Source organism: Danio rerio, chromosome 14 (assembly GCF_052040795.2).
Source record: "Danio rerio strain M-AB ecotype USA chromosome 14, GRCz13ab, whole genome shotgun sequence".
NCBI lineage: Eukaryota > Metazoa > Chordata > Actinopteri > Cypriniformes > Danionidae > Danio > Danio rerio.
The window spans coordinates 53,391,448-53,412,409 of NC_141034.1; the positions used below are offsets into that span (position 1 = coordinate 53,391,448).

General features: G+C 33.8%; 1 protein-coding gene across 4 annotated transcripts in view; it reads left to right on the forward strand.

The window, feature by feature from the left end:
• The first annotated feature begins 899 nt into the window (after positions 1–899).
• zgc:154054 overlaps positions 900–20,962 on the forward strand; it is a 56,224-nt gene continuing 36,161 nt past the window's right edge. Inside the window, exons 1-8 of one of the 4 annotated variants that reach the window (XM_087280893.1) lie at positions 900–936; positions 4,205–4,357; positions 10,098–10,229; positions 12,981–13,114; positions 15,198–15,244; positions 15,326–15,439; positions 15,528–15,643; positions 18,884–19,020. In XM_087280893.1, coding sequence (XP_087137019.1) covers positions 18,948–19,020 — 73 coding nt within the window. In that variant the 5' untranslated portion in view covers positions 900–936; positions 4,205–4,357; positions 10,098–10,229; ... (3 more) ...; positions 15,528–15,643; positions 18,884–18,947. 4 annotated transcript variants of the gene reach the window in all.

Genomic DNA, 20,962 nt, shown 5'->3' on the forward strand with positions numbered 1-20,962 from the left:
CCAAAAAAATTTGCATTAATAAAATAATAAATAAATAAATAAATAAATACGCAAATAAATTAGTAAACAAATCCATAAATTCCAGCTTAAATAAAATATTAAATAAAAAAATGAAAAAATCAGTAAATAAATGAGTAAACTAATCCATAAATTCATGCATAAACAAAACAATAAATATATACATAAATAAATAAATAAATAAATAAATAAATAAAAGAGTAAATCCATAAATTCCAGCATAAATAAAATAATAAATAAATATGCAAATAAATAAATTAATGAATAAATAAGTCCATCAATTTCTGCATGAATATGATAATGTATAAATAGATATGCAAATAAATAAATTAGTAAAAAATGCATAGTTTTCAGCATAAATAAAATAAGAAATAAACAAACAAGCTAATGAATAAATAAATTAGAAAATAAATCCTTACATTCCTGCATAAATAAAACAATGAATAAATAAATGAGTAAATATATCCATAAATTCAAGCGTAAACAAAATAATAAATAAATTAAACATAGACAATTAAAAATGTAGTATATTCACATTTTTTGAACTACTGCTGCTGTCATAGATAGTCTAGGTATTTATTTGTAAATTGATTTAATGGGTTGAAAAATAGTACTTACTTTATTTCTGTAGCTATTCATTAGTATAATCACTTTAAATAACGAAGCAGAGATTAATATAATATAATATAATATAATATAATATAATATAATATAATATAATATAATATAATATAATATAATATAATATAATATAATATAATATATACTTTCATCATCATATCAAAATCGCATAAACAGAAACAAATTAAAACCAGCACCAGCCAACCAGCAGCAGCGCCGTTGTCATGAATATTAATAAGCTAGCTGAATATTCATGAGCCGGACAGGTGGAGGAAGGCACCGCTGCTGTTTGAAGGTGTGAGTGGATTATTTTTTAACTAAGTTCCTCGTGCGGTGTCAAGGCATCAGCTGACAACACGTTTCAACACAATGAATTCTGCTAGTTTGCGTTGGAGAAAGTAGGAGTCATTTTACAAAGGCTGTTGTCAAATGCTGACGTTATTCCAGCTCGTTTAGACGCGGCTGCTGTTGTTGTGTCGGGTCTTCTTGAGGAGTTTGCGAGTTTTTCTGAGGAATGAGGTGAAATGAGGCTCTGTCATGGAAAATTTTTATTTATCGCCGGGTTTTTGTGTATGATGATGTTAACATTCAGACACACGTCCAGACCAGGTGAGTGTCGATACCTGTACATTACTCCCAGTGGTTATAGGTAGATTACATTCATTATCATTGATATTTTATTTAGTATTTATGTTGTTATTGTCGTTTTATGTGTCAATTTATTTAATAGACACTCTGTTGATTTTTTTAAATTGGCAAAGTTGCCACATTAACTCGCTGTTTGTGAGTGTTATCAATAAATTAATTTTAGATTTAGACTTATTATATATTATTTGTATATGTTATGTCATATTGGTTATGATTACAGAACCAGACTTTATTTTTTAATATACTCAATATGTTTTGTTTGAAAAATTTATTAAAAATGATAAAAAGAAATTTCAATAAGTTACAAAGACCATTAAAACTCGTATATTCCTTCTAAACATCTGAATGATAAGTTAATAAGTTAAAAAGATCATTATAACTTGTATATTTAGTTAAAAAGATCATTTAAAACGTATATTAATTAAAAAGATCCTTAAAACTCTTATCATTTGTTCTGCTGTCGATCTAACCATCTAAAAGATAAGCTAATAAGTTAAAAAGATTCTTAAAGCTCTTATATTTTGTTCAGCTTTTGATCTAAACATCTGAATGATGAGTTAATAAGTTTAAAAGATCTTTAAAACTCTTATAATTTGTTCAGCTTTGATGTAAATGATGAGTTAATACATTTAAAAGATCATTAAAACTCATACATTTTGTTCAGCTTTTGATCCAAACATCTGAGTGATTAGTTAATAAGTTTAAAAGATCACTAAAAACGCATATTTAATTAAAAAGATCCTTAAAACTCTTATAATTTGTTCAGCTTTCGATCTAAACATCTGAATGATGAGTTAATAAGTTTAAAAGATCATTAAAACTCATACATTTCGTTCAGCTTTTGATCTAAACATCTGAATGATGAGTTAATAAGTTTAAAAGATCACTAAAAACGCAGATTTAATTAAAAATATCCTTAAAACTCTTATAATTTGTTCAGCTTTCGATCTTAACATCTGAATGATGAGTTAATAAGTTTAAAAGATCACTAAAAACGCAGATTTAATTAAAAAGATCCTTAAAACTCTTATAATTTGTTCAGCTTTCGATCTAAACATCTGAATGATGAGTAAATAAGTTTAAAAGATCATTACAACTCTTATATTTCTTTCAGATTTCGATCTAAACATCTAAATGTTAAGTTAAATAAGTTAAAAAGACCATTAAAACTCCTATATTTTGTTCAGCTTTCGATCTAAACATCTGAATGATGAGTTAATAAGTTAAATCTGATCTGTACAGATGGTTGTTTTGAAGTTATTTTTCAGAAGTAAAATATATTTTTTCTTAGTACACTTGTTTCCAAATGCTGAGGTTTAAAAGTGTTAGCATATTAGAAATGTTGGAGTGAATTGTTGTGTGTGTGCGCGTGTGCGTGTGTGCATGTGCACCACATATGCATCAAGCCAAAGAGGAACTTCAATAACTCATAAACAAATGTGTGTTAACTCCACACAACTTTATTATAAGATAGCAATATAGATCACAGCCTGTGTTTGGAATATTTTTAGTTTGCACAAAGTCAAAGAAAACTGTTTGAAGTGTCAACATTTTGTGGAAGGGGAAGAAAAATAAATGATCAAGTAAAAGTACCATTGATTTCATTTTTATTTTTAATTTTTTTTTTTATTTGATTTGATTTATTTATTTTCGATCAAAAATATCATACATAAAATATCATTAACAAAAAAATACATTTCAACATGGTTTAAATGGAGTGGGATGAAGCACAAGCTTATTAAGTTTAGCATGATTTGTCAAAAATGTAGTGCAAGTAGAGTAAAAGTATTTGTTCTAATCTGTCAGACTCCTGAAGTATGAGGTGAGGTGAAAAAAATCTTTGATCAGTTTAGGTGAAACTGCAAGCTTTGGATATTTATATCAGGTTTATCTTATGTCGCAAAAGCATTAAGGGTGTTTCCGAATCCACTTTTGTTATTTTAAGGACAGAAAAATTTCTGCGCCACGGTGCATGATCTAACAGGGTTGAGCTTATTTTCTTAATGAGTTCTGGGTGTGTTTTGAGAATAAACCAATCAGAGTCTCATTTCCCATTCCCTTTAAAAATCAGTTGCATCGTGCCATGGCGCATTTGCTGTTTACATGGCGGATTTTGTAAGTGGAAAACTGAACACTACACTAGTGAGAAAACAGTTAAACAGAGCATCTGCAGCGCGAGGATATAGAATGAGCCTCCTCCAATCGGCCTTTACTTTCGCTTTCACTTTCTCTCTTTCGTGGATAAGGTAGCGGTGTTGTACGCACTCCACTGAAGACACCCATTTAGTTGAATAATTTAAATTATTAATTAATTTAAATTAATTTATAAGTTTATTAATTTAAATTAACTAAATTAACTAATTTCCAGCAAACGAATAAATGAGCAATAATAACGAAGTGTGGTAAAAAAAACTGAGTTATATCCAAAAAAATATGGTCCAAAACCCAAAAGGTGGACAAAGCTTGTTTTAATAAAACAAATATAAATATGCATATAATAAATAATACTGCTAATAATAATAACATCATACAAAAGCAAGTTGTCATGAATGAACTGAAAAAGCCCCCAAGATGAAGAAGGCATGGAGGCATGGTTTTTATATTTATGTAGAAAAGAATAATTTTTGTAACATTTTAATCCTTTATTCTTATTTATATGTAAAGATATGTGCGTGTTGCTATACATCCTGCGTGTTTTAAGCAATGTGTAAGCGAGGCATGCAACTAAAGCGCTCTGTGGTGGTCTACTGATCAGTCTATGTTAGTTCCTCAAAATAGCAAATGGATTTGCTGTTACTTGACAAAATCATGACTTGCGGTTATTTGTAATGACTTATTTTATACCCCTAATTGTACTGCAGTGTTTACACGTCTGTAACTCAAATCTGATGTTATTTTTGCTCTCTTTTTTTTCCAGACAATGTGCCATCGCAGCTGCATGAGGTCTACGAGCGGCTACTGCGAGCAGAGCAGCGCGGGGAGGTTTTATCACAGGAGCTGCTGAAGGTGCTGGGTCATCTACAAAACCGCAGCATCGCTCAGTCTAATCTCAGTTTCAGCAACTCCTCAGGTCAGTAAAGCTCACTAGGGCTGCATTGACATCGCAATTTGCACATTTACATTTTTTAACAAAGATTAAAGTCAGTGTGAGCCGGAAGTTGCTAAGACTTTTATTTCAGTATGTTGATGTACTTCCAGGTAAAACGGAATATTGAGTAGTGGGCGGGGCTTTCTTTTTGCGCATCATTCCCTCATATGAATATTGTGGCTGACATCATCAGAGAAGGAGCCAATTCAAAAGCAGATGCTCAGATTCTGATTGAAGATTACCAAAACAAACTATTTTTATTGAATTAACTTGCCCTGATTTATTGTTCACCTAATGAATAGCAGTGTGTGCTAGCAAAATACACAGTGGTGTAGCGGACGGGCCCGCAGGGCACGCACCGCGGGGGGGGCCCCGCGTGATTAGGGGGCCCCGCGTCGTCGCGATTTTCAATAATTAAAAATCCACCGGCAACCGCAATAATCAAACTCTTGGGAACAACTGTGGTCGGAACCAAAGTTCACACGTCTGTGTTCTCTGAACACCTCTCGAACGGTGGACTACTTCATTCTGATTGCTTGCCACCAATGTTGCCAACTTAGCGACTTTGTCACTAGATTTAGCGACTTTTCAGACCCCCCTAGCGACAAATCTAGCGACTTTTTTGTGTGTTATTGGAGATTTTTAGACTGTCATTTGTCCATACTGTACCGTCCCTACTCTTCTCAACGAGCTGCGTGTGATGCCGCCGGCCCCTCTCCCGCCTCACAGCACTGACAGTCGGCCCAGTCAGTCCTCTACAGCAGCCTCTCCCACCAGCAGCCCGAGAGCAGATCCCCCCTCTGCGTACCGACGACAAATGATTTAGCACAGGCAGTGTGAAGGTATTTCCCTTGTACAGTCAAACCGATCTGCTTCTACTTTATTTTAACAATTTAATTGGACCGTTTATTCTTTTCTTGTTCACAATCACAGATATTTTAGTGACAATTTCTGAACTTGTCTGAGTTTATTACATATAAGAGATTACTGCACATTCACTACACATCTATAATGACATACTGTATTCAAACAGCAATACATTTAGTTAAATAAACATGCTTATATAAAGTGTAGTGCAATTATAAATACCCCTTTAGTAACCATAGGCTGTTAAACAAACAGAAACGGTAGAACGTGATGACGTCAGTGATATGCAAATTGACGTATGACGTACCCCTCCCTCCTCTTCATCAGGGGGCCCCGTCAGCGATCCCTGCAGGGGGGCCTCCGCATTTTGCGCTACGCCACTGAAAATACACATTGTAAATTAAGGTTTTACACAAGACTTTAATCATTAACATTTAATCGTAAACATTTTTATACGATGAAATTTTTCGGAAGCTGTGTTAGAGAGGCCAGCAGGGGGTGCTCAACCTGTGGTCTGTGTGAGTCCTAATGCCCCAGTAAGAGTGAAGGGGACACTATAATGTCAGTGAGCGCCGTCTTTCGGATGAGACGTTAAACTGAGGTCCTGACTCTCTGTGGTCATTAAAAATCCCATGGCACTTCTTGTAAAAGAGCAGGGGTGTAACCCTGAAGTCCTGGCCAAAGTCCCTCAATTGGCCTTTACGATCATGGCCTCCCAATCGTCCCCATTCACTGAATTTGGCTCTATCACTGTCTCTACACTCCACCAAAAGCTGGTGTGTAGTGAGCGCACTGGCGCTGTTGTCCTGTGGCTGCCGTTGCATCATCCAAGTGGATGCTGCACACTAGTGGTGGTGTGGAGCGATAATAATAATAATTCTATACAGTTTAAAGTGACATTAAAAGGCTTTACTAGGTTAATCAGGCAAGTTAGGGTAATTAAGCAAGTCATTGGCTGCGCCTGAAATCGCGTACCTCCATACTATATAGTAGAGCTGCACGATTAATCGAAAAAAGAGTCTACGATTCTGCCAATCATATTTTCAAGTTCAGGAGAGAAGCAAAGGCGGTCGCACAAGTCTTAACATTCTTTTTCATACGTTGTTCAGCAACGTCGATGCCTCCTAATGGTGTTGAAAGAGTCACTGTATTTATAAGGTATAATTCACCCAAAATTTTGTGCACAGACAGGGCCGGAGCAAGCAGAACTGCCGCTCTCGGCAAAGGAAGGTCACGCCGCTCACAACCCTAAAGTGAAGGGGGTGGGGTGATGTCGCTGACGCCGCCCTCTCTATTCTGCAAACCTAGACACGGATATAACTGAGGGCGCGGGTGATGAGGGAAGTGTCGCGGACGCCGTCCTAGATGCGGATATAACTGAGGGCGCGAGAGGTGAGGGTAGTGTCAGGGACGCTGCCCTCTCTATTCTACCGCCCTAGGCAGCCACCTAGGGCGCCTCTATGGACGCGCCAGCCCTGGGCACAAAGTGATCGTTTGGGAGCCGCGCGTGATGTATAAACAGAACTTGGCAGTGAAAATAAAACCAAAAGCGCGCACATCATTTAAATTATCTTATCGCATTTTAGAGTCATGATTGCGACAAGCATTTAATATGTTTTTCTGTCAAGGCGAACACAGAGTGTTGTACATGAGAATAAATGTTTAACAGTGTCATTATAACTACTCTAGTCCATATAATGCAGGAGGGAATCTGATAATGACAAATGTCTGATTTTACCAGTGAAAATATGGACTAATAATGTTGTTAATGATAGATTGCAAGCATATATCATAATTCAACTTCAGAAAAATGAATAGTTGTATACTGATGTCATTACTTTACTGTGAATTAACGACCTGGATACATTTAAAGTCTGTTCAAGTCCACCATTCAAAGTCTATTCAAAATTTAGCATTTTAACCAACAGCAGAGCTACACATAATATTATTGTTGTTGTTTGAGGATAACAATAAAAATAGCTGACTCATATTAATCTTTATTTTACATCTATAGAATCATGAGAAAATCATGATCTTTACTTTAAGCAAAAAAAATTTGATTCTCATTTTTTTAAACATTCTCTTTTTTTTTTTTTTTTTACATCAGTACAAGTGATAACTTTTTCATACGTATACTTTTTTCCTTTTAAACACAAAAGTGTAGCATCCCCTTACTATTATATGTGTAAGAGAACTAAAAAACAGAGAAATGTGGGGGAAGGAAAAAAAAAGAAAGAAGAAAGAGAGAAAAAAATAAAAATAAAATAAAGAAATTAAAGAACTATATAAGGGGGGATATTTGAAGTGTTTTACTAAAGTTCAGTCACTGCTCTCTTGTTTTTTTTTTTTGTAATTGAACTTTATTATTTTATTTTGAACTTTTATACCCCACACAACACAAAAATTCACAATACAAAATCAACATTCAGGAAAATAATATCAACAAATTATAATAAAAATAATAGCAAAACAAAAATTATAACAAATATAAAATGCTACAAAACAATTTAACAGACAGTCGAATTGACAACCCTTCAATTTTCTTTTCATGTGCTCTCCAAATATTGTAAAAAGCTACCCCATTTCTGATTAAAAGTATGGGTGGAGTCCTGAAGTCTTGCCAACATGCGTTCACATGATGCAGTAGAAGTCATCAGTTCAATCCGATCCTTAAAACAGGGAGTATCTGAGTTCTTCCAATTTCGCAGCACCAGTCTCTCAGCAATAATACATCCTGCGATGACTAGCCCAGCCTGAGCTTTAGATATTCTGTTCTGTAAAGTGGATGTATCACCAAGAAGACAGACTCTTGTGGAATAAGGTAAAGGTTGTCCCAGCCATTTCTCTAGGTTTTGAATAACTCTTGTCCAGAATGGAGCCACCATATGACAGCTCCACTTTACATGTAAAAAAAAGTGCCCCTAGAATGACCACATTTCCAACAGTGGTTATTTTTCATTAATCCTATTCTTTGCAGTATTACTAGGGTCCAGTAATATTGATTAATTATCTTGTAATGTATGAGTTTACTCCTAACATCTCTCACAGTACCCCCTATACCAGAAACTACTGCCTCTCATTCCCCCTCTTGAAATTCCACCTCCAGGTCTTTCTCCCAAATAATTCTTAAATGATCACTTTATAGATACATGTTATTTCCAGCAATCTTATAAACAAAATATGTGGTTTGCACCGACTCTGGCATATTTAGAAACCCTAATAAAACACTTTCTTCTGCTCCTGGCTTATATCCCACGGATCTTATACTACTATGCAGCTGTATATATTTCCAGAAATCCCCTTTATCTAATAGATTGAATTTGTCTTTCATGAAATGAATACAGTGCCCCTTGTCCATATAAATCATCAACTGTTTTCAGGCTTTTAATCACTGCTCTCTTGTTAAAGTATTCAATAAATGGATTCCATATTACATGGAAATTCTTTGTTTTATTTTTTAGGGAAAGCCTTGGCTTCTTAAGTTGCAGACAAAACACGACATCCTTTATTAGTGTGGAGCAGGGGTCACCAACATGGTGCCCGCGGGCACCAGGTAGCCCGCGAGGATCACATGTGTTGCCCACAGGCCTGTTCTAAAAAGTAGCTCACCATAGCGCCACTTACCAGTAAGCTTCATCTAATATAGAAGTAATCATTTAAAAACGTAAATATTTGCATAGATATATAAAAATAAAGTGTTGCACATTGATATATTAAATACAGGGTATTTCCTACCCTGTTAAATCATTGTTGATAACTTTTGTGAGATCATTAACATGATCAATGTCTTCACATGGATGAATATTATTAATTATTACCAAAAACATAAAGTATAATTAAAAGTAAATTGAGCAAATTTGTTATTTGAGAAGTGTTTATCAAACTGGTAGCCCTCCACATTAATCGGTACCCAAGAAGTAGCTCTGAGTTTCATAAAGGTTGGTTACCCCTGGTGTGGAGCAACGTGGAGGATCTTTTCGTTTCCAATTTAGTAAAATCAGTTTACGTGCTAAAATGGTTATAAATATAATCACTGTATGCTGATTATTAGATAAATCTGCATCATCACTGACACCAAATATAACTAAAATAGGCCCAGGGTGTATTTGTCCTCCCACAACTTCTGATATTAATGTGATTCTCATTTTACCCTGAATTGTGCAGCTCTACTATATAGCACACTAAAAAAACAGTATTCGAGCCAAGTAGTATGTCCGAATTCATAGAATTCGAGAAGCAGTATGTGAGAAGTACCCTGATGACCTACTACTTCCAGCGAGATTCTGAAGTGCGCATCCGATGCACGCTATGCTATCCCATGATGCACCGTGAGAGAATTCTTAAATGGGAGTGAAGTGATGCAGCTGATGCGGGTAGGTCATTTGATGATGACAAAAATGGCAGATGTTGTACATCCGAGTTCTCACATTCATACTGTACACAGTTTTCTAGTACATTTAAATTCAAATGCATTACCTACTATGTAGTAGGCGATTTTGGACGGTCATTGTATTGCAGTGATTTGTTCTGTAGACAATGGAAGGGGGCTAATAATATTGACCTTAAAATGGTTTATTAAAAATAATAATTGCTTATATTCTAGCCAAAATAAAACAAATCAGACTTTCTCCAGAAGAAAAAACGTTATAGGAAATACTGTGAAAAATTCCTGAATCTGTTAAACATCAATTGGGAAATATTTGAAAAAGAAAGAAAATAAGGCTAATAATTCTGACTTCATCTGTATATAAAGTTTTTTTGTTTTGTTTTTTGCTGAAAATGTCATGTAAATGGCCAATTAGTCCAAGCAAGTCTGTCATATTTGTGTGTCTTATTTGTTTTATCTGCCTTTCAGCTATATTAGAAGAGCGAGTCCTTCGGCTGCTTTTGCCTTCGCAGCCGAATGCACTGGTGTATTTGCCTCACCTGAAAGAGCACAAGGACAGTCTGAAACCCATCGTTCACCTGGGCAGACGACGCAAGGGAGGTCTGTCAAACATTTGCATTTTTGTGTTTGTTTTGCAATGCAGAAATTTGGCATACTGTGTAAAAGAGATTCAACATAGAACAGACTTGCCTAAATCACACTGTCCTGTATCTATTGCTCCCCTAAACATTTACATCAGCATTTGAAATATTAGCATAATCCCTTGAAGGCATATGCAAAGGAAGAAGGTGAGGTTTCTTTGAATTGCAGTGTTGTCATCGTGATGTACACATGCTGTGGTGGGGTTTAATGCAAAACCTCACCACTGTGAAACATTTTGCTGTCGTTGTGCTTGAAAAAAGTTGGTCTTAAATTATTGCATTAAAGAGTTTATTCGGTTTATTTCTGGTTGTGAATTGCATTATGGGAAGTTGATCTCTGCTATGTCGTCTTTTTGATGCTGAAAATTCAACTCTACAGTTTAACAGAGTAACTTTTACTGACATTTTGGTAGTTTGAAATAATATAATGCAGTGGTTCTCAAACTGTGGTAAGTGTACCACTAGTGGTACACAAGCTTCCTTGTAGTGGTACGCGGAGGAATCGCTAAATAAATAAAGAAAAAGAAAAATGAACACAATTTTAACCCTTTAACATGTTTGATAACACAGATGTGATCAGTAAATTGATTTTAATAGACTAAACCTTTTATTTTATTTTCAATTTTCCAATGTTTGTTATGTATTCTATCATTTGAAGCTAATGCGCAGTAAGCAGATCTAATTTCTAAAAAAAAAAATTTATCCAATTCGAATTTTTAAAATACATGTTAATGTTTAGATTTCAAAGATATACAAATAACTCATTTGTACACACAACTTATATTTCAAAATTTATCAAAAAGAGATAATGAATATGATGACATATAGCCTATATTTATGAGGTCCAAGCAACATTTCAAGGTTTTGATGAATAGGATACTTAATAATAAAACTTTACATTTAAGTACAGCAGTTTTCTTTTTACTTTTCAAGAACAGTGACAATGGTTAAAGTGGCTGACAATTATAAATATGCATAATAATAGTAATTAATCTGCCTTGTTTTTGAACTGTGCAGAGCTTTAGCTGCTTAATTAAGTCAACTACACTACTGTATTTTAATACCGGTCGTTATGGTGGTACGTGAAGAGACAGTTTTTTTCTGAGGTGGTACTTGGTAAAAAAAGTTTGAGAACCACTGATATAATGCATAAGAAATAATGGAGAAATACGTCTGTGAAATTACAGAAAATGTGCTGGCAGTTTATTACAACATTTCTGTAGTGCAATATACAACACCAAACCAAATAATATAGCCATAGATATATACATATGATATATAGATATAGATATGTGTATATGTATATATATATATATATATATATATATATATATATATATATATATATATATATATATATATATATATATATATATATATATATATATATATATGTATCTATGTAAGTATATATATATATATATATGTATCTATGTAAGTATATATATGTATATATATATATATATATATATATATATATATATATATATATATATATATGTATGTGTATATATATATATATGTATGTATATATATATATGTATGTATATATATATATATGTATGTGTATATATATATATATATGTATGTATATATATATATGTATGTATATATATATATATGTATGTGTATATATATATATATATGTATATATCTATGTAATATAGCTCTTATAAAAGTCTCTACATAAAAGTCTCTTTTTAAAACTTTTCAAGGTTAAAATTTGAAAGATTAAGCTCTCATAATGCAATTCAAATGCATAAATAAAAGTTTTTTTAATATTTATGGATAGTTTACAGATATTACGGATTTATTTATGACTAATTTGTGGATCGTTTTTTACAATGTAGTTATAAATTAAATTAAACAAACAAATAAATAAATAAAGATGATGATGGTAACCAAAAGCAAATATATCATGCATATTAACTTCTGAATGCATTGCAAGCCCTGCAAATCTAATGTTATATACGCAGTTGAAGTCAGAATTATTAGCCCCCCAATATCAGTTATTAGAGATAATAACTCATCTCTAATAACTGATTTATTTTATCTTTGCCATGATGACAGTAAATAATAATTGACTAGATATTTTTCAAGATACTTCTATACAGCTTAAAGTGACATTTAAAGGCTTAACTAGGTTAATTAGGTTAACTGGGCAGGATAGGCTAATTATGCAAGTTGTCGTATAATGATGGTTTGTTCTGTAGGTTTGAAAAAATATAGCTTAAAGGGGCTAATAATTTTGTACTTAAAATATTTTTTAAAAAAGTAAAAACTGCTTTTATTCTACCCGAAATAAAACATATAAGACTCTCTCCTGAAGAAAAAATGTTATCAGACATACTGTGAAAATTTCCTTTTTCTGACAAACATAATATGGGAAATATTTAAAAAAGAGAAAAAAATCAAAGAGGGCTAATAATTCTGACTTCAACTGTATGTGTGTGTGTGTGTGTGTGTGTGTGTGTGTGTGTGTGTGTGTGTGTGTGTGTGTGTGTGTGTGTGTGTGTGTGTGTGTGTGTGTGTGTGTGTGTGTGTGTGTGTGTGTGTGTGTGTGTGTGTGTGTGTGTGTGTGTGTGTGTGTGTGCGCTCATATATATATATATATCCTATCTAACCAACAGGTTATTTGACTGTATTTGAACACTGTAATGCAATCACCATAGGAAGACAAGCTGACACTCGGTTTTAACTGTTCACACAGTGTCTATGGTGTTCGGCGTGCCCACCGTTCACAGGCAGAAACAGAGTTATCTAGTGAACACACTCCAATCTCTGCTTTTTGACCTTTCCACTGCACAGAAGAAAGATATTGTCATTGTAGTCTTTGTTGCTGAGGTAACTTTTGAACCCTTGTGCTCTTTGCTCTCTTAAATCACTTCTGGCTTTATCTCTTTTATTGCTCTGGAAAGGTTTACATGGGTTTATGATATTACACCAGGGTTTTATTTTGCTTTTAACCTCTCTGTTTGCTTGGGTTTCATGGTGCATTTCTGTAGTTTTCTTTCTTTTTTTTTGTAATACTTTTTATTTAAGTAAAATAAATAAAAAATTATTTTATTTTTTTTTAAAAAGCACCTGTTTTACCCCTTTTACAAGATAGTCTCCAGAATGTGTCTGTTAAGTTTCCGCTCAAAATACCCATCATATAATTTATCATATCATCCAGAATCTGCCCATGTTGGTGTCTGAGTACAGTGTAGCTGTTTTTGTAGCCTGTAGCTTTAAATACAGATAAGCTGCTTCTCTCCGCCCACCGTTCCCACGTGAGTGTCTGCTTCTCCTGCGTGGGCCTGTTCACACATACACACCTTTCCGAAAAATTGCCGGTAATTTTCCGGAAAGGTCTGTATGTGTGAAAGGGGCTATAGGCTGTCATCATATTCACACAAAAATGATTTTTGATAAACCTTGAAATATACATAGCATGTACATATGACATATTTGATTCCTCCGCGTACCACTAGAAGGAAGCCCGTGTACCACTAGTGGTGCACATACCACAGTTTGAGAACCAGTGCTCTAGATTTTTGTCTGTTTGTTTCATCTTTGTTCCTCTCCTTAATGGTGCACTTTCTACGGGTCACTAATATCTTTGACTGTTTTTTCAGGTTCTTCTCTATTCTTGTTTTTGAATGAAAACACCTAATGATTATTTACATTACGCACTACTGTTAAAAAAGTTTGGGGTTGGTTGGTTGGTTGAATAAAATGTTTTCGAAAGGGGCCAGTTTCGCTTATTAATATCAAAAATAGAGCTCAAAGCTGTCATTTTAATATGTTAATTTTCCTCAGCTTAGTCCCTTATTTATCTGCCAACTGGCCCAGCCAGGACTCAAACCAGCGACCTTCTTGCTGTGAGGGGACAGTGCAAACCACTGAGCCACCGTGCCGACAACTGTAATATTTATTCATTCATTCATTTTCTTTTTGGCTTAGTCCCTTTATTAATCCGGGGTCGCCACAGTGGAATGAACCACGCATGTTTTTACGCAGCGGATGCCTTTCCAGCCGCAACCCATCTTTGGGAAACATCCATACACACTCATTTACATTCATACACCACGGACAATTTAGCCTACCCAGTTCACCTGTACCGCAGGTCTTTGGACTGTGGGGGAAACCGGAGCACCCGGAGGAAACCCACGCGAATGCAGGGAAAACATGCAAACTCAACACAGAAATTCCAACTGACCCAGCCGAGGCTTGAACCAGTGACCTTCTTGCTGTGAGGCGAAAGTACTACCTACTGCGTGACCAAAACTGTAATATTGTGAAATAATGACAAACATGTAATTTTCCCAAAGATGGGTTGAGGCTGGAAGGGCATCCGCTGCGTAAAAACTTGTTGGATGATTTGGCGGTTCATTCCGCTGTGGCGACCCAAGATTATTAAAGGGACTAAGCCGATAAGAAAATGGATGAATGAATGAAACATGTAATATGTAATTATTTTACCATCATTACTCTGGTCCAGGGGTGGGCAAACTCGGTCCTGGAGGGCCGGTGTCCTGCAGAGTTTAGCTCCAACACTAATCAAACACACCTGTACATACTAATTACTGTCTTCAGGATCATAGATATATTCACAAGATATCGCATAAGCACTCGAAGCATGCGCCAGTAGCGCCGCCACATTTGTACAGTGCTCCCAGGACAAATGTTATTCAACCGCACTAGTCAAGACCAAAGGCAGTGTGAAGATGCTTGATTTTAGCACTGTGTAGGGGTGTTGTAATAAACAAACGAAGCACAAAGGCAGAACCCCTTAGAAAATTGACTTTTGCATTATAGGTCCCCTTTAAATATTTAATTAATTTAATCTATCCTTAACCTCTGCTCCCAAACTTTGCAACAGTAGTGTTCAATTTAAATTGAATACAATTATTTAATTAATATGTATGTTTGTTTTCCCTTTTAGACTAATCCAGCGTTTGTAAATTCTGTTGTACAGAGTGTACAGGACAAGTGAGTATCTCGTTATTAATTACTCATACTCGCTTCATTAGAGATATTTGCATATTTCTACATACTCACAGTCATGTTCAGTCTCCCAGATGCCGTCAGTTCTGGAGTGATTGAGGTGATCTCTCCGTCTCCTCACTTTTACCCAGACTTCAATAATCTGAAGGAAACTTTTGGAGATCCCAAGGAGCGAGTCAAGTGAGATAATTACCTGTGCTGAGTTGTGCAAATGCTTTTAAGTAATTGCAATTCGATGATGTTAATGTGAAGTTTATTCTGTTCACAGATGGAGGACCAAGCAGAATCTTGACTACAGCTTCCTCATGCTGTATGCACAGTCTAAGGGCACCTATTATGTTCAGGTACTGCCAATATACAACTTATCTCTCTATCTGTCTGCCTGTCTGCCTGTCCCTCCTTCGTTTCATCTATCTATTTATCTATCCATCTGTCTATCTGTCTATCTATCTATCTATCTATCTATCTATCTATCTATCTATCTATCTATCTATCTATCTATCTATCTATCTATCTATCTATCTATCTATCTGTCTGTCTGTCTGTCTGTCTGTCTGTCTGTCTGTCTGTCTGTCTGTCTGTCTGTCTGTCTGTCTGTCTGTCTGTCTATCCGTCTGTCTGTCTATCTATCTATCCGTCTGTCTGTCTGTCTTTCTATCCTTTGATCTATCCATCTATCTTTCTTGTTGTTATGTTGTTGCTATTATTAGTTGTCCCCACATTTTTCCTCTCTCCTTTTTCTCTTTATTTCTTTTCATTTATTTACCCTTCTTTATTATGTCTCTCAGAATTCTATTAATATTCATAATCAACTCTCCCTGCTTTTTTCTATACACCTAGACACCTGAACACACATGCATGAATAATGATATATATATATATATATATATATATATATATATGTATGTATACATACGTGTGTGTGTGTGTGTGTGTGTGTGTGTGTGTGTGTGTGTGTGTGTGTATATATATATATATAAAAATTTATATATATATCATTATTCATGCATGTGTGTTCAGGTGTCTAGGTGTGTGTGTGTGTATATATATATATATATATATATATATATATATATATATATATATATATATATATATATATATATATATATATATTAGGGCTGTAACAATACACGATATGAAATCAAAATCGCGACACTCAGATCTACGATCCTGTGTCGCGATGTGATAAGGGAGAATCGCGACACACCCCGTGACTACCTTTCCAATAACGTCACGCGGGCCTGCAAAAGTTGAGCTAATTAACACTTTTTTCGTTCGACATTACAAGCACTGCTCCGTTTAAGCCCTCGCAATATTTAGCCGGTAGAGCTCTATATTAAGGGACCGTCTGAATGTGTCAGGAATATCAAAAACAAAACCAACTTAACCCCGCTTGACAACCGACAAAGCCAGAAGCATTGCAAATGCTGTCAAAGCGGCCGGATTTTCAGCGCATATACGATGATTTGCTCACACTGTTAATGTGGCTGCGCAGAGAGGGATGGGCGTTCACCAGATGTCAGGTAACAGCGCTAACGTTTCTGTAACCGTGCTGTGCGCTTTCTGTTTGAACCTTTGGGAGTGCTGACTGACAGGTGCGTGAGGTCAGAAAACACGACGAAGCTTTCAGTTAAAATAAACACAGTTTCTATAGTTATACTTTATTTAGAGATAAAGGTATATGGCTCTGCATAATCACTCTATCTTGATGGAGTTTATAGCCGTTTCACTTTATTTCAGGACGCATTAATGCCACTCTGAAGGTCTAATCGCTGTTTTAAGTTATCCAGAGCTGTATGAAATACAAATACAAATCTTGAATATCACAATAGTATTAAATATTACAATTGTAACACAGACAGCTACACTTTTGCTCAATCGATACCCAGCTGATTAAGTCGTTTCATAAGAGGACCGCGCCTCTTTTTTCCTTGTCAACATAAAGGCAGTGAGGTGCGCCTTGTTTTCAGCCCCTTGTTTAACTGTAAGGCATACTTAATTTGCGGGACGATAACGTGTAACCCGTGCCTACAGACACATTTGCCAAAGAAGCAAAATGGAAGATAAAAAAATTGCTGTTTGATACAGACCTGTTGATGCTTAACCAGCGCTTATGTTGACCTGGATCTGCATCATAAACGCAACAAATAGGCTTTACTTTTTATTTTACAGCATATAAAGCATGTACGCAGATTAATGCAATATCATATTTAAACAACAAAACTGTTTACAAAAAGTCTACATTTGCGCGCATTTTTGTTGTCTTTTCATCACGCAGCGCGCACACTTGAACCGCGAGGGAGAGAGAGGAAACCATAGGCTATATCAGGACATAACCTTTAAAATAATGATTTCTATTAAAAATGTAAAAGGTTTTGTGATTATAATAATAACAGCGGGGCATTAAATAAATGCATATTTTCCATGGAGCGAGACATTTGAGGAAGTCTGCGATTTTTATTTGATGGAAGAAAAAAACATACGATTGGGAAAAAAAGCCCATGCCGGTTATTAAAAAGAATCAGTCAGTATTTTCGTTTTGTAATATAAATTAATTATTTAAGTGAAAATAATTTAGGGCAGTCCTATTTATTTTATTCATTTTATTTAGATTATTCTGCTCTTCTGTGCTAAACACTGCAGGTGCGTGAAGATGCTCTGTTGTTCTGTTCTGTTATTAATATGCTAGCATATAAAAATAAATCAGTATGTCAGACACAAAATAGACACATCAATTTGTTTAATATAAAATTATTAGTAATCTGACCAGTTAACCGTTAATAACCGATTAATGAGCGGCGGTTGTCGGTTAGCAAAATTAACGAAATGAGCATCCCTAGTAGCTATTTAATTTACTTTTTCTATGTAAGAGAACTTGATTGAAAAATAATTTTCAACATGCTTGAACCATCTAGACAATGGAGTTTAGTTCTGTTTGGTTTTCCAACAGTAATTTGTTACAAAGAAAACAGAAGTGATATAGCTTTGGCTATTTATTTATTTTATATATGGCTATTTATATTGTTAATAATTTGCATAGTTAATATTGTTCTTTGATGTTTCGTTTATAAAGATTTTTCAAATGTTATTTAATAAAAAATAGTTTTAAAAATCATTTTTTTCCCACCCCACACGAAAAAAAAAAATCGTGATACGAACCGAATCGTGGGTTTGGTGTATCGTTACAGCCTTAATATATATATATATATATATATATATATATATATATATATATATATATATATATATATATATATATACACACGCACACACATATACATATATACACATATACATATATACATATACAAAAAACATACACACACACACACATATATATATATATATATATATATATATATATATATATACATATATATATATATATATATATATATACATACACACACACACATATACATATATACACATATACATATATACATATACAAAAAACACACACACACATATATATATATATATATATATATATATATATGTATATAAATATATATGTATATATATATGTGTGTGTGTGTGTGTGTGTGTGTGTGTGTGTGTGTGTGTGTGTGTGTGTGTTTTTGTACTCTTGAATTGTCATGAATCATGATTATGATACAGTTTTGTGGATGTGTTGTTTCAGCTTGAGGATGATATAGTAGCGAAACAAGGATTCTTTGAGACCATGAAAACATATACAGATAATGTGCTTACAGAAGAGTGGCTTTATTTGGAGTTTTCCCAGCTGGGATTCATTGGTCAGTGTCTTCAAGTATATTTCTGTTGATTTATGTGCAGTATTATTACAGAATAACCTGTTCTACCGCTTTTGTTTGAACAGTTGTTTCGTTTCGTGCACCGTTCTCTTGTTTGTACACCTGCTTTAGTGTAAAATAGTGGTTATTTATACATGCAAATAACTTTACAGCAGTGATGATAAGAGCTTTTATCAGTCAATGTAAAGAGGCTCAGAAATGGATGAGGAAATATGAGCTCTCGCAGTTAGAGCTGCTAGAATTAATTTATTTAAATAGTCTGGTAAATCAGCCATAGGTGACTTTCACCTTCCTTATTTATGCAAAATTTACATCTCTCATACTATTTACACATGATGTTTAAACTTAAACTAGTAAATAGACTAAAAATAGACTAAAATAGTCTATTTTAAAATAAATATGTGATACTATATACACATGCTTTGTATAGCCAAACTAAAAAATATATTAAAATAGAGTAAAATAAATAGACTAATATAGTCTGTTAAATAAGCTAGATGACTCTCAGCTCTCTTATTTATGCTAAATATAAATCTATAACACTCTTTACACATGCTTTTTACACCTAAACTAGTAAATAGATTAAAATAGGGAAAAATAGTCTAATAATCTGTTAAATAAGCTAGATGACTCGCAGCTCCCTTGTTTATGCTAATTATAAATCTATAATGCTCTTTACACATTTTACACCTAAACTTGTAAATAGATTAACATAGACTAATATAAATACACTAATATAATCTGTTAAATAAGCTAGATGACTCGCACCTCCCTTATTTATGCTAAATGTAAGTCTATGATGCTGTTTACACATGCTTTTTGCAAATAAACTAGTAAATAGATTAACATAGACTAATATAAATAAACTAATATAGTCTTTTAAATAAGCAAGATGACTCTCAGCTCCCTTATTTATGCTAAATATAAATCTATAATGCTCTTTACACATGCTTTTTGCACCTAAACTAGTAAATAAATTAAAATAGAAGAAAAATAGACTAATAGTCTGTTAAATAACCTAGATGACTAGCAGCTCCCTTATTTATGTTAAATATAAATATGTGATACTAAATACACATGCTTTGTATAGCCAAACTTGTAAATAAACTAAAAATTGACTAAATAGTTTAATACTGTAAATCAGCTAGATGACTCTCAACTCCCTTGTTTATGCTTAATATAAATCTATAACACTCTTTACACATGCTTTTTACACTTAAAGTAGTAAATAGATTAACAAAGACTAAATAAATAGACTAATATAGTCTGTTAAATATCCTAGATGACTCTCAGCTCCCTTATTTGTGCTAAATTTAAATCTATAATGCTCTTTACACATGATTTTTACACTTAAACTAGTAAATAAATGAACATAGACTAAAATAAATAGATTAATATAGTCTGTTAAATGGGCTAGATGACTTTCAATTCCCTTATTTATGCTAAATATAAATATGTGATGCGATATACACATGCTTTGTATAGCCAAACTAATAATTAGACTAAAAATAGACTAAATTGTTTTATAAATCAGCTAGATGACTCTCAGCTCCCTTATTTATGCTTAATAAAAGTCTATGATGCTTTTTACACTTAAACTAGTAAATAGATTAACATAGATTAAATAAATAGACTAATATATTCTGTTAAATAAGCTAGATGACTCGCAGCTCCCTTATTTATGCTAAATATAAGTCTATGATGCTCTTTACACATGCTTTTTACACTTAAACTAGTAAATAGATTAACATAGACGACAAAAATTAAACTAATAGTCTGTTAAATTAGCTAGATGACTCACACCTCCTGTATGTATGCTAAATGTAAGTCTATGAGACCATTTACACATGCTTTTTACACTTAAACTAGTAAATAGATTAACATAGACTAATATAAATAGAGTAATATAGTCTGTTTAATATCC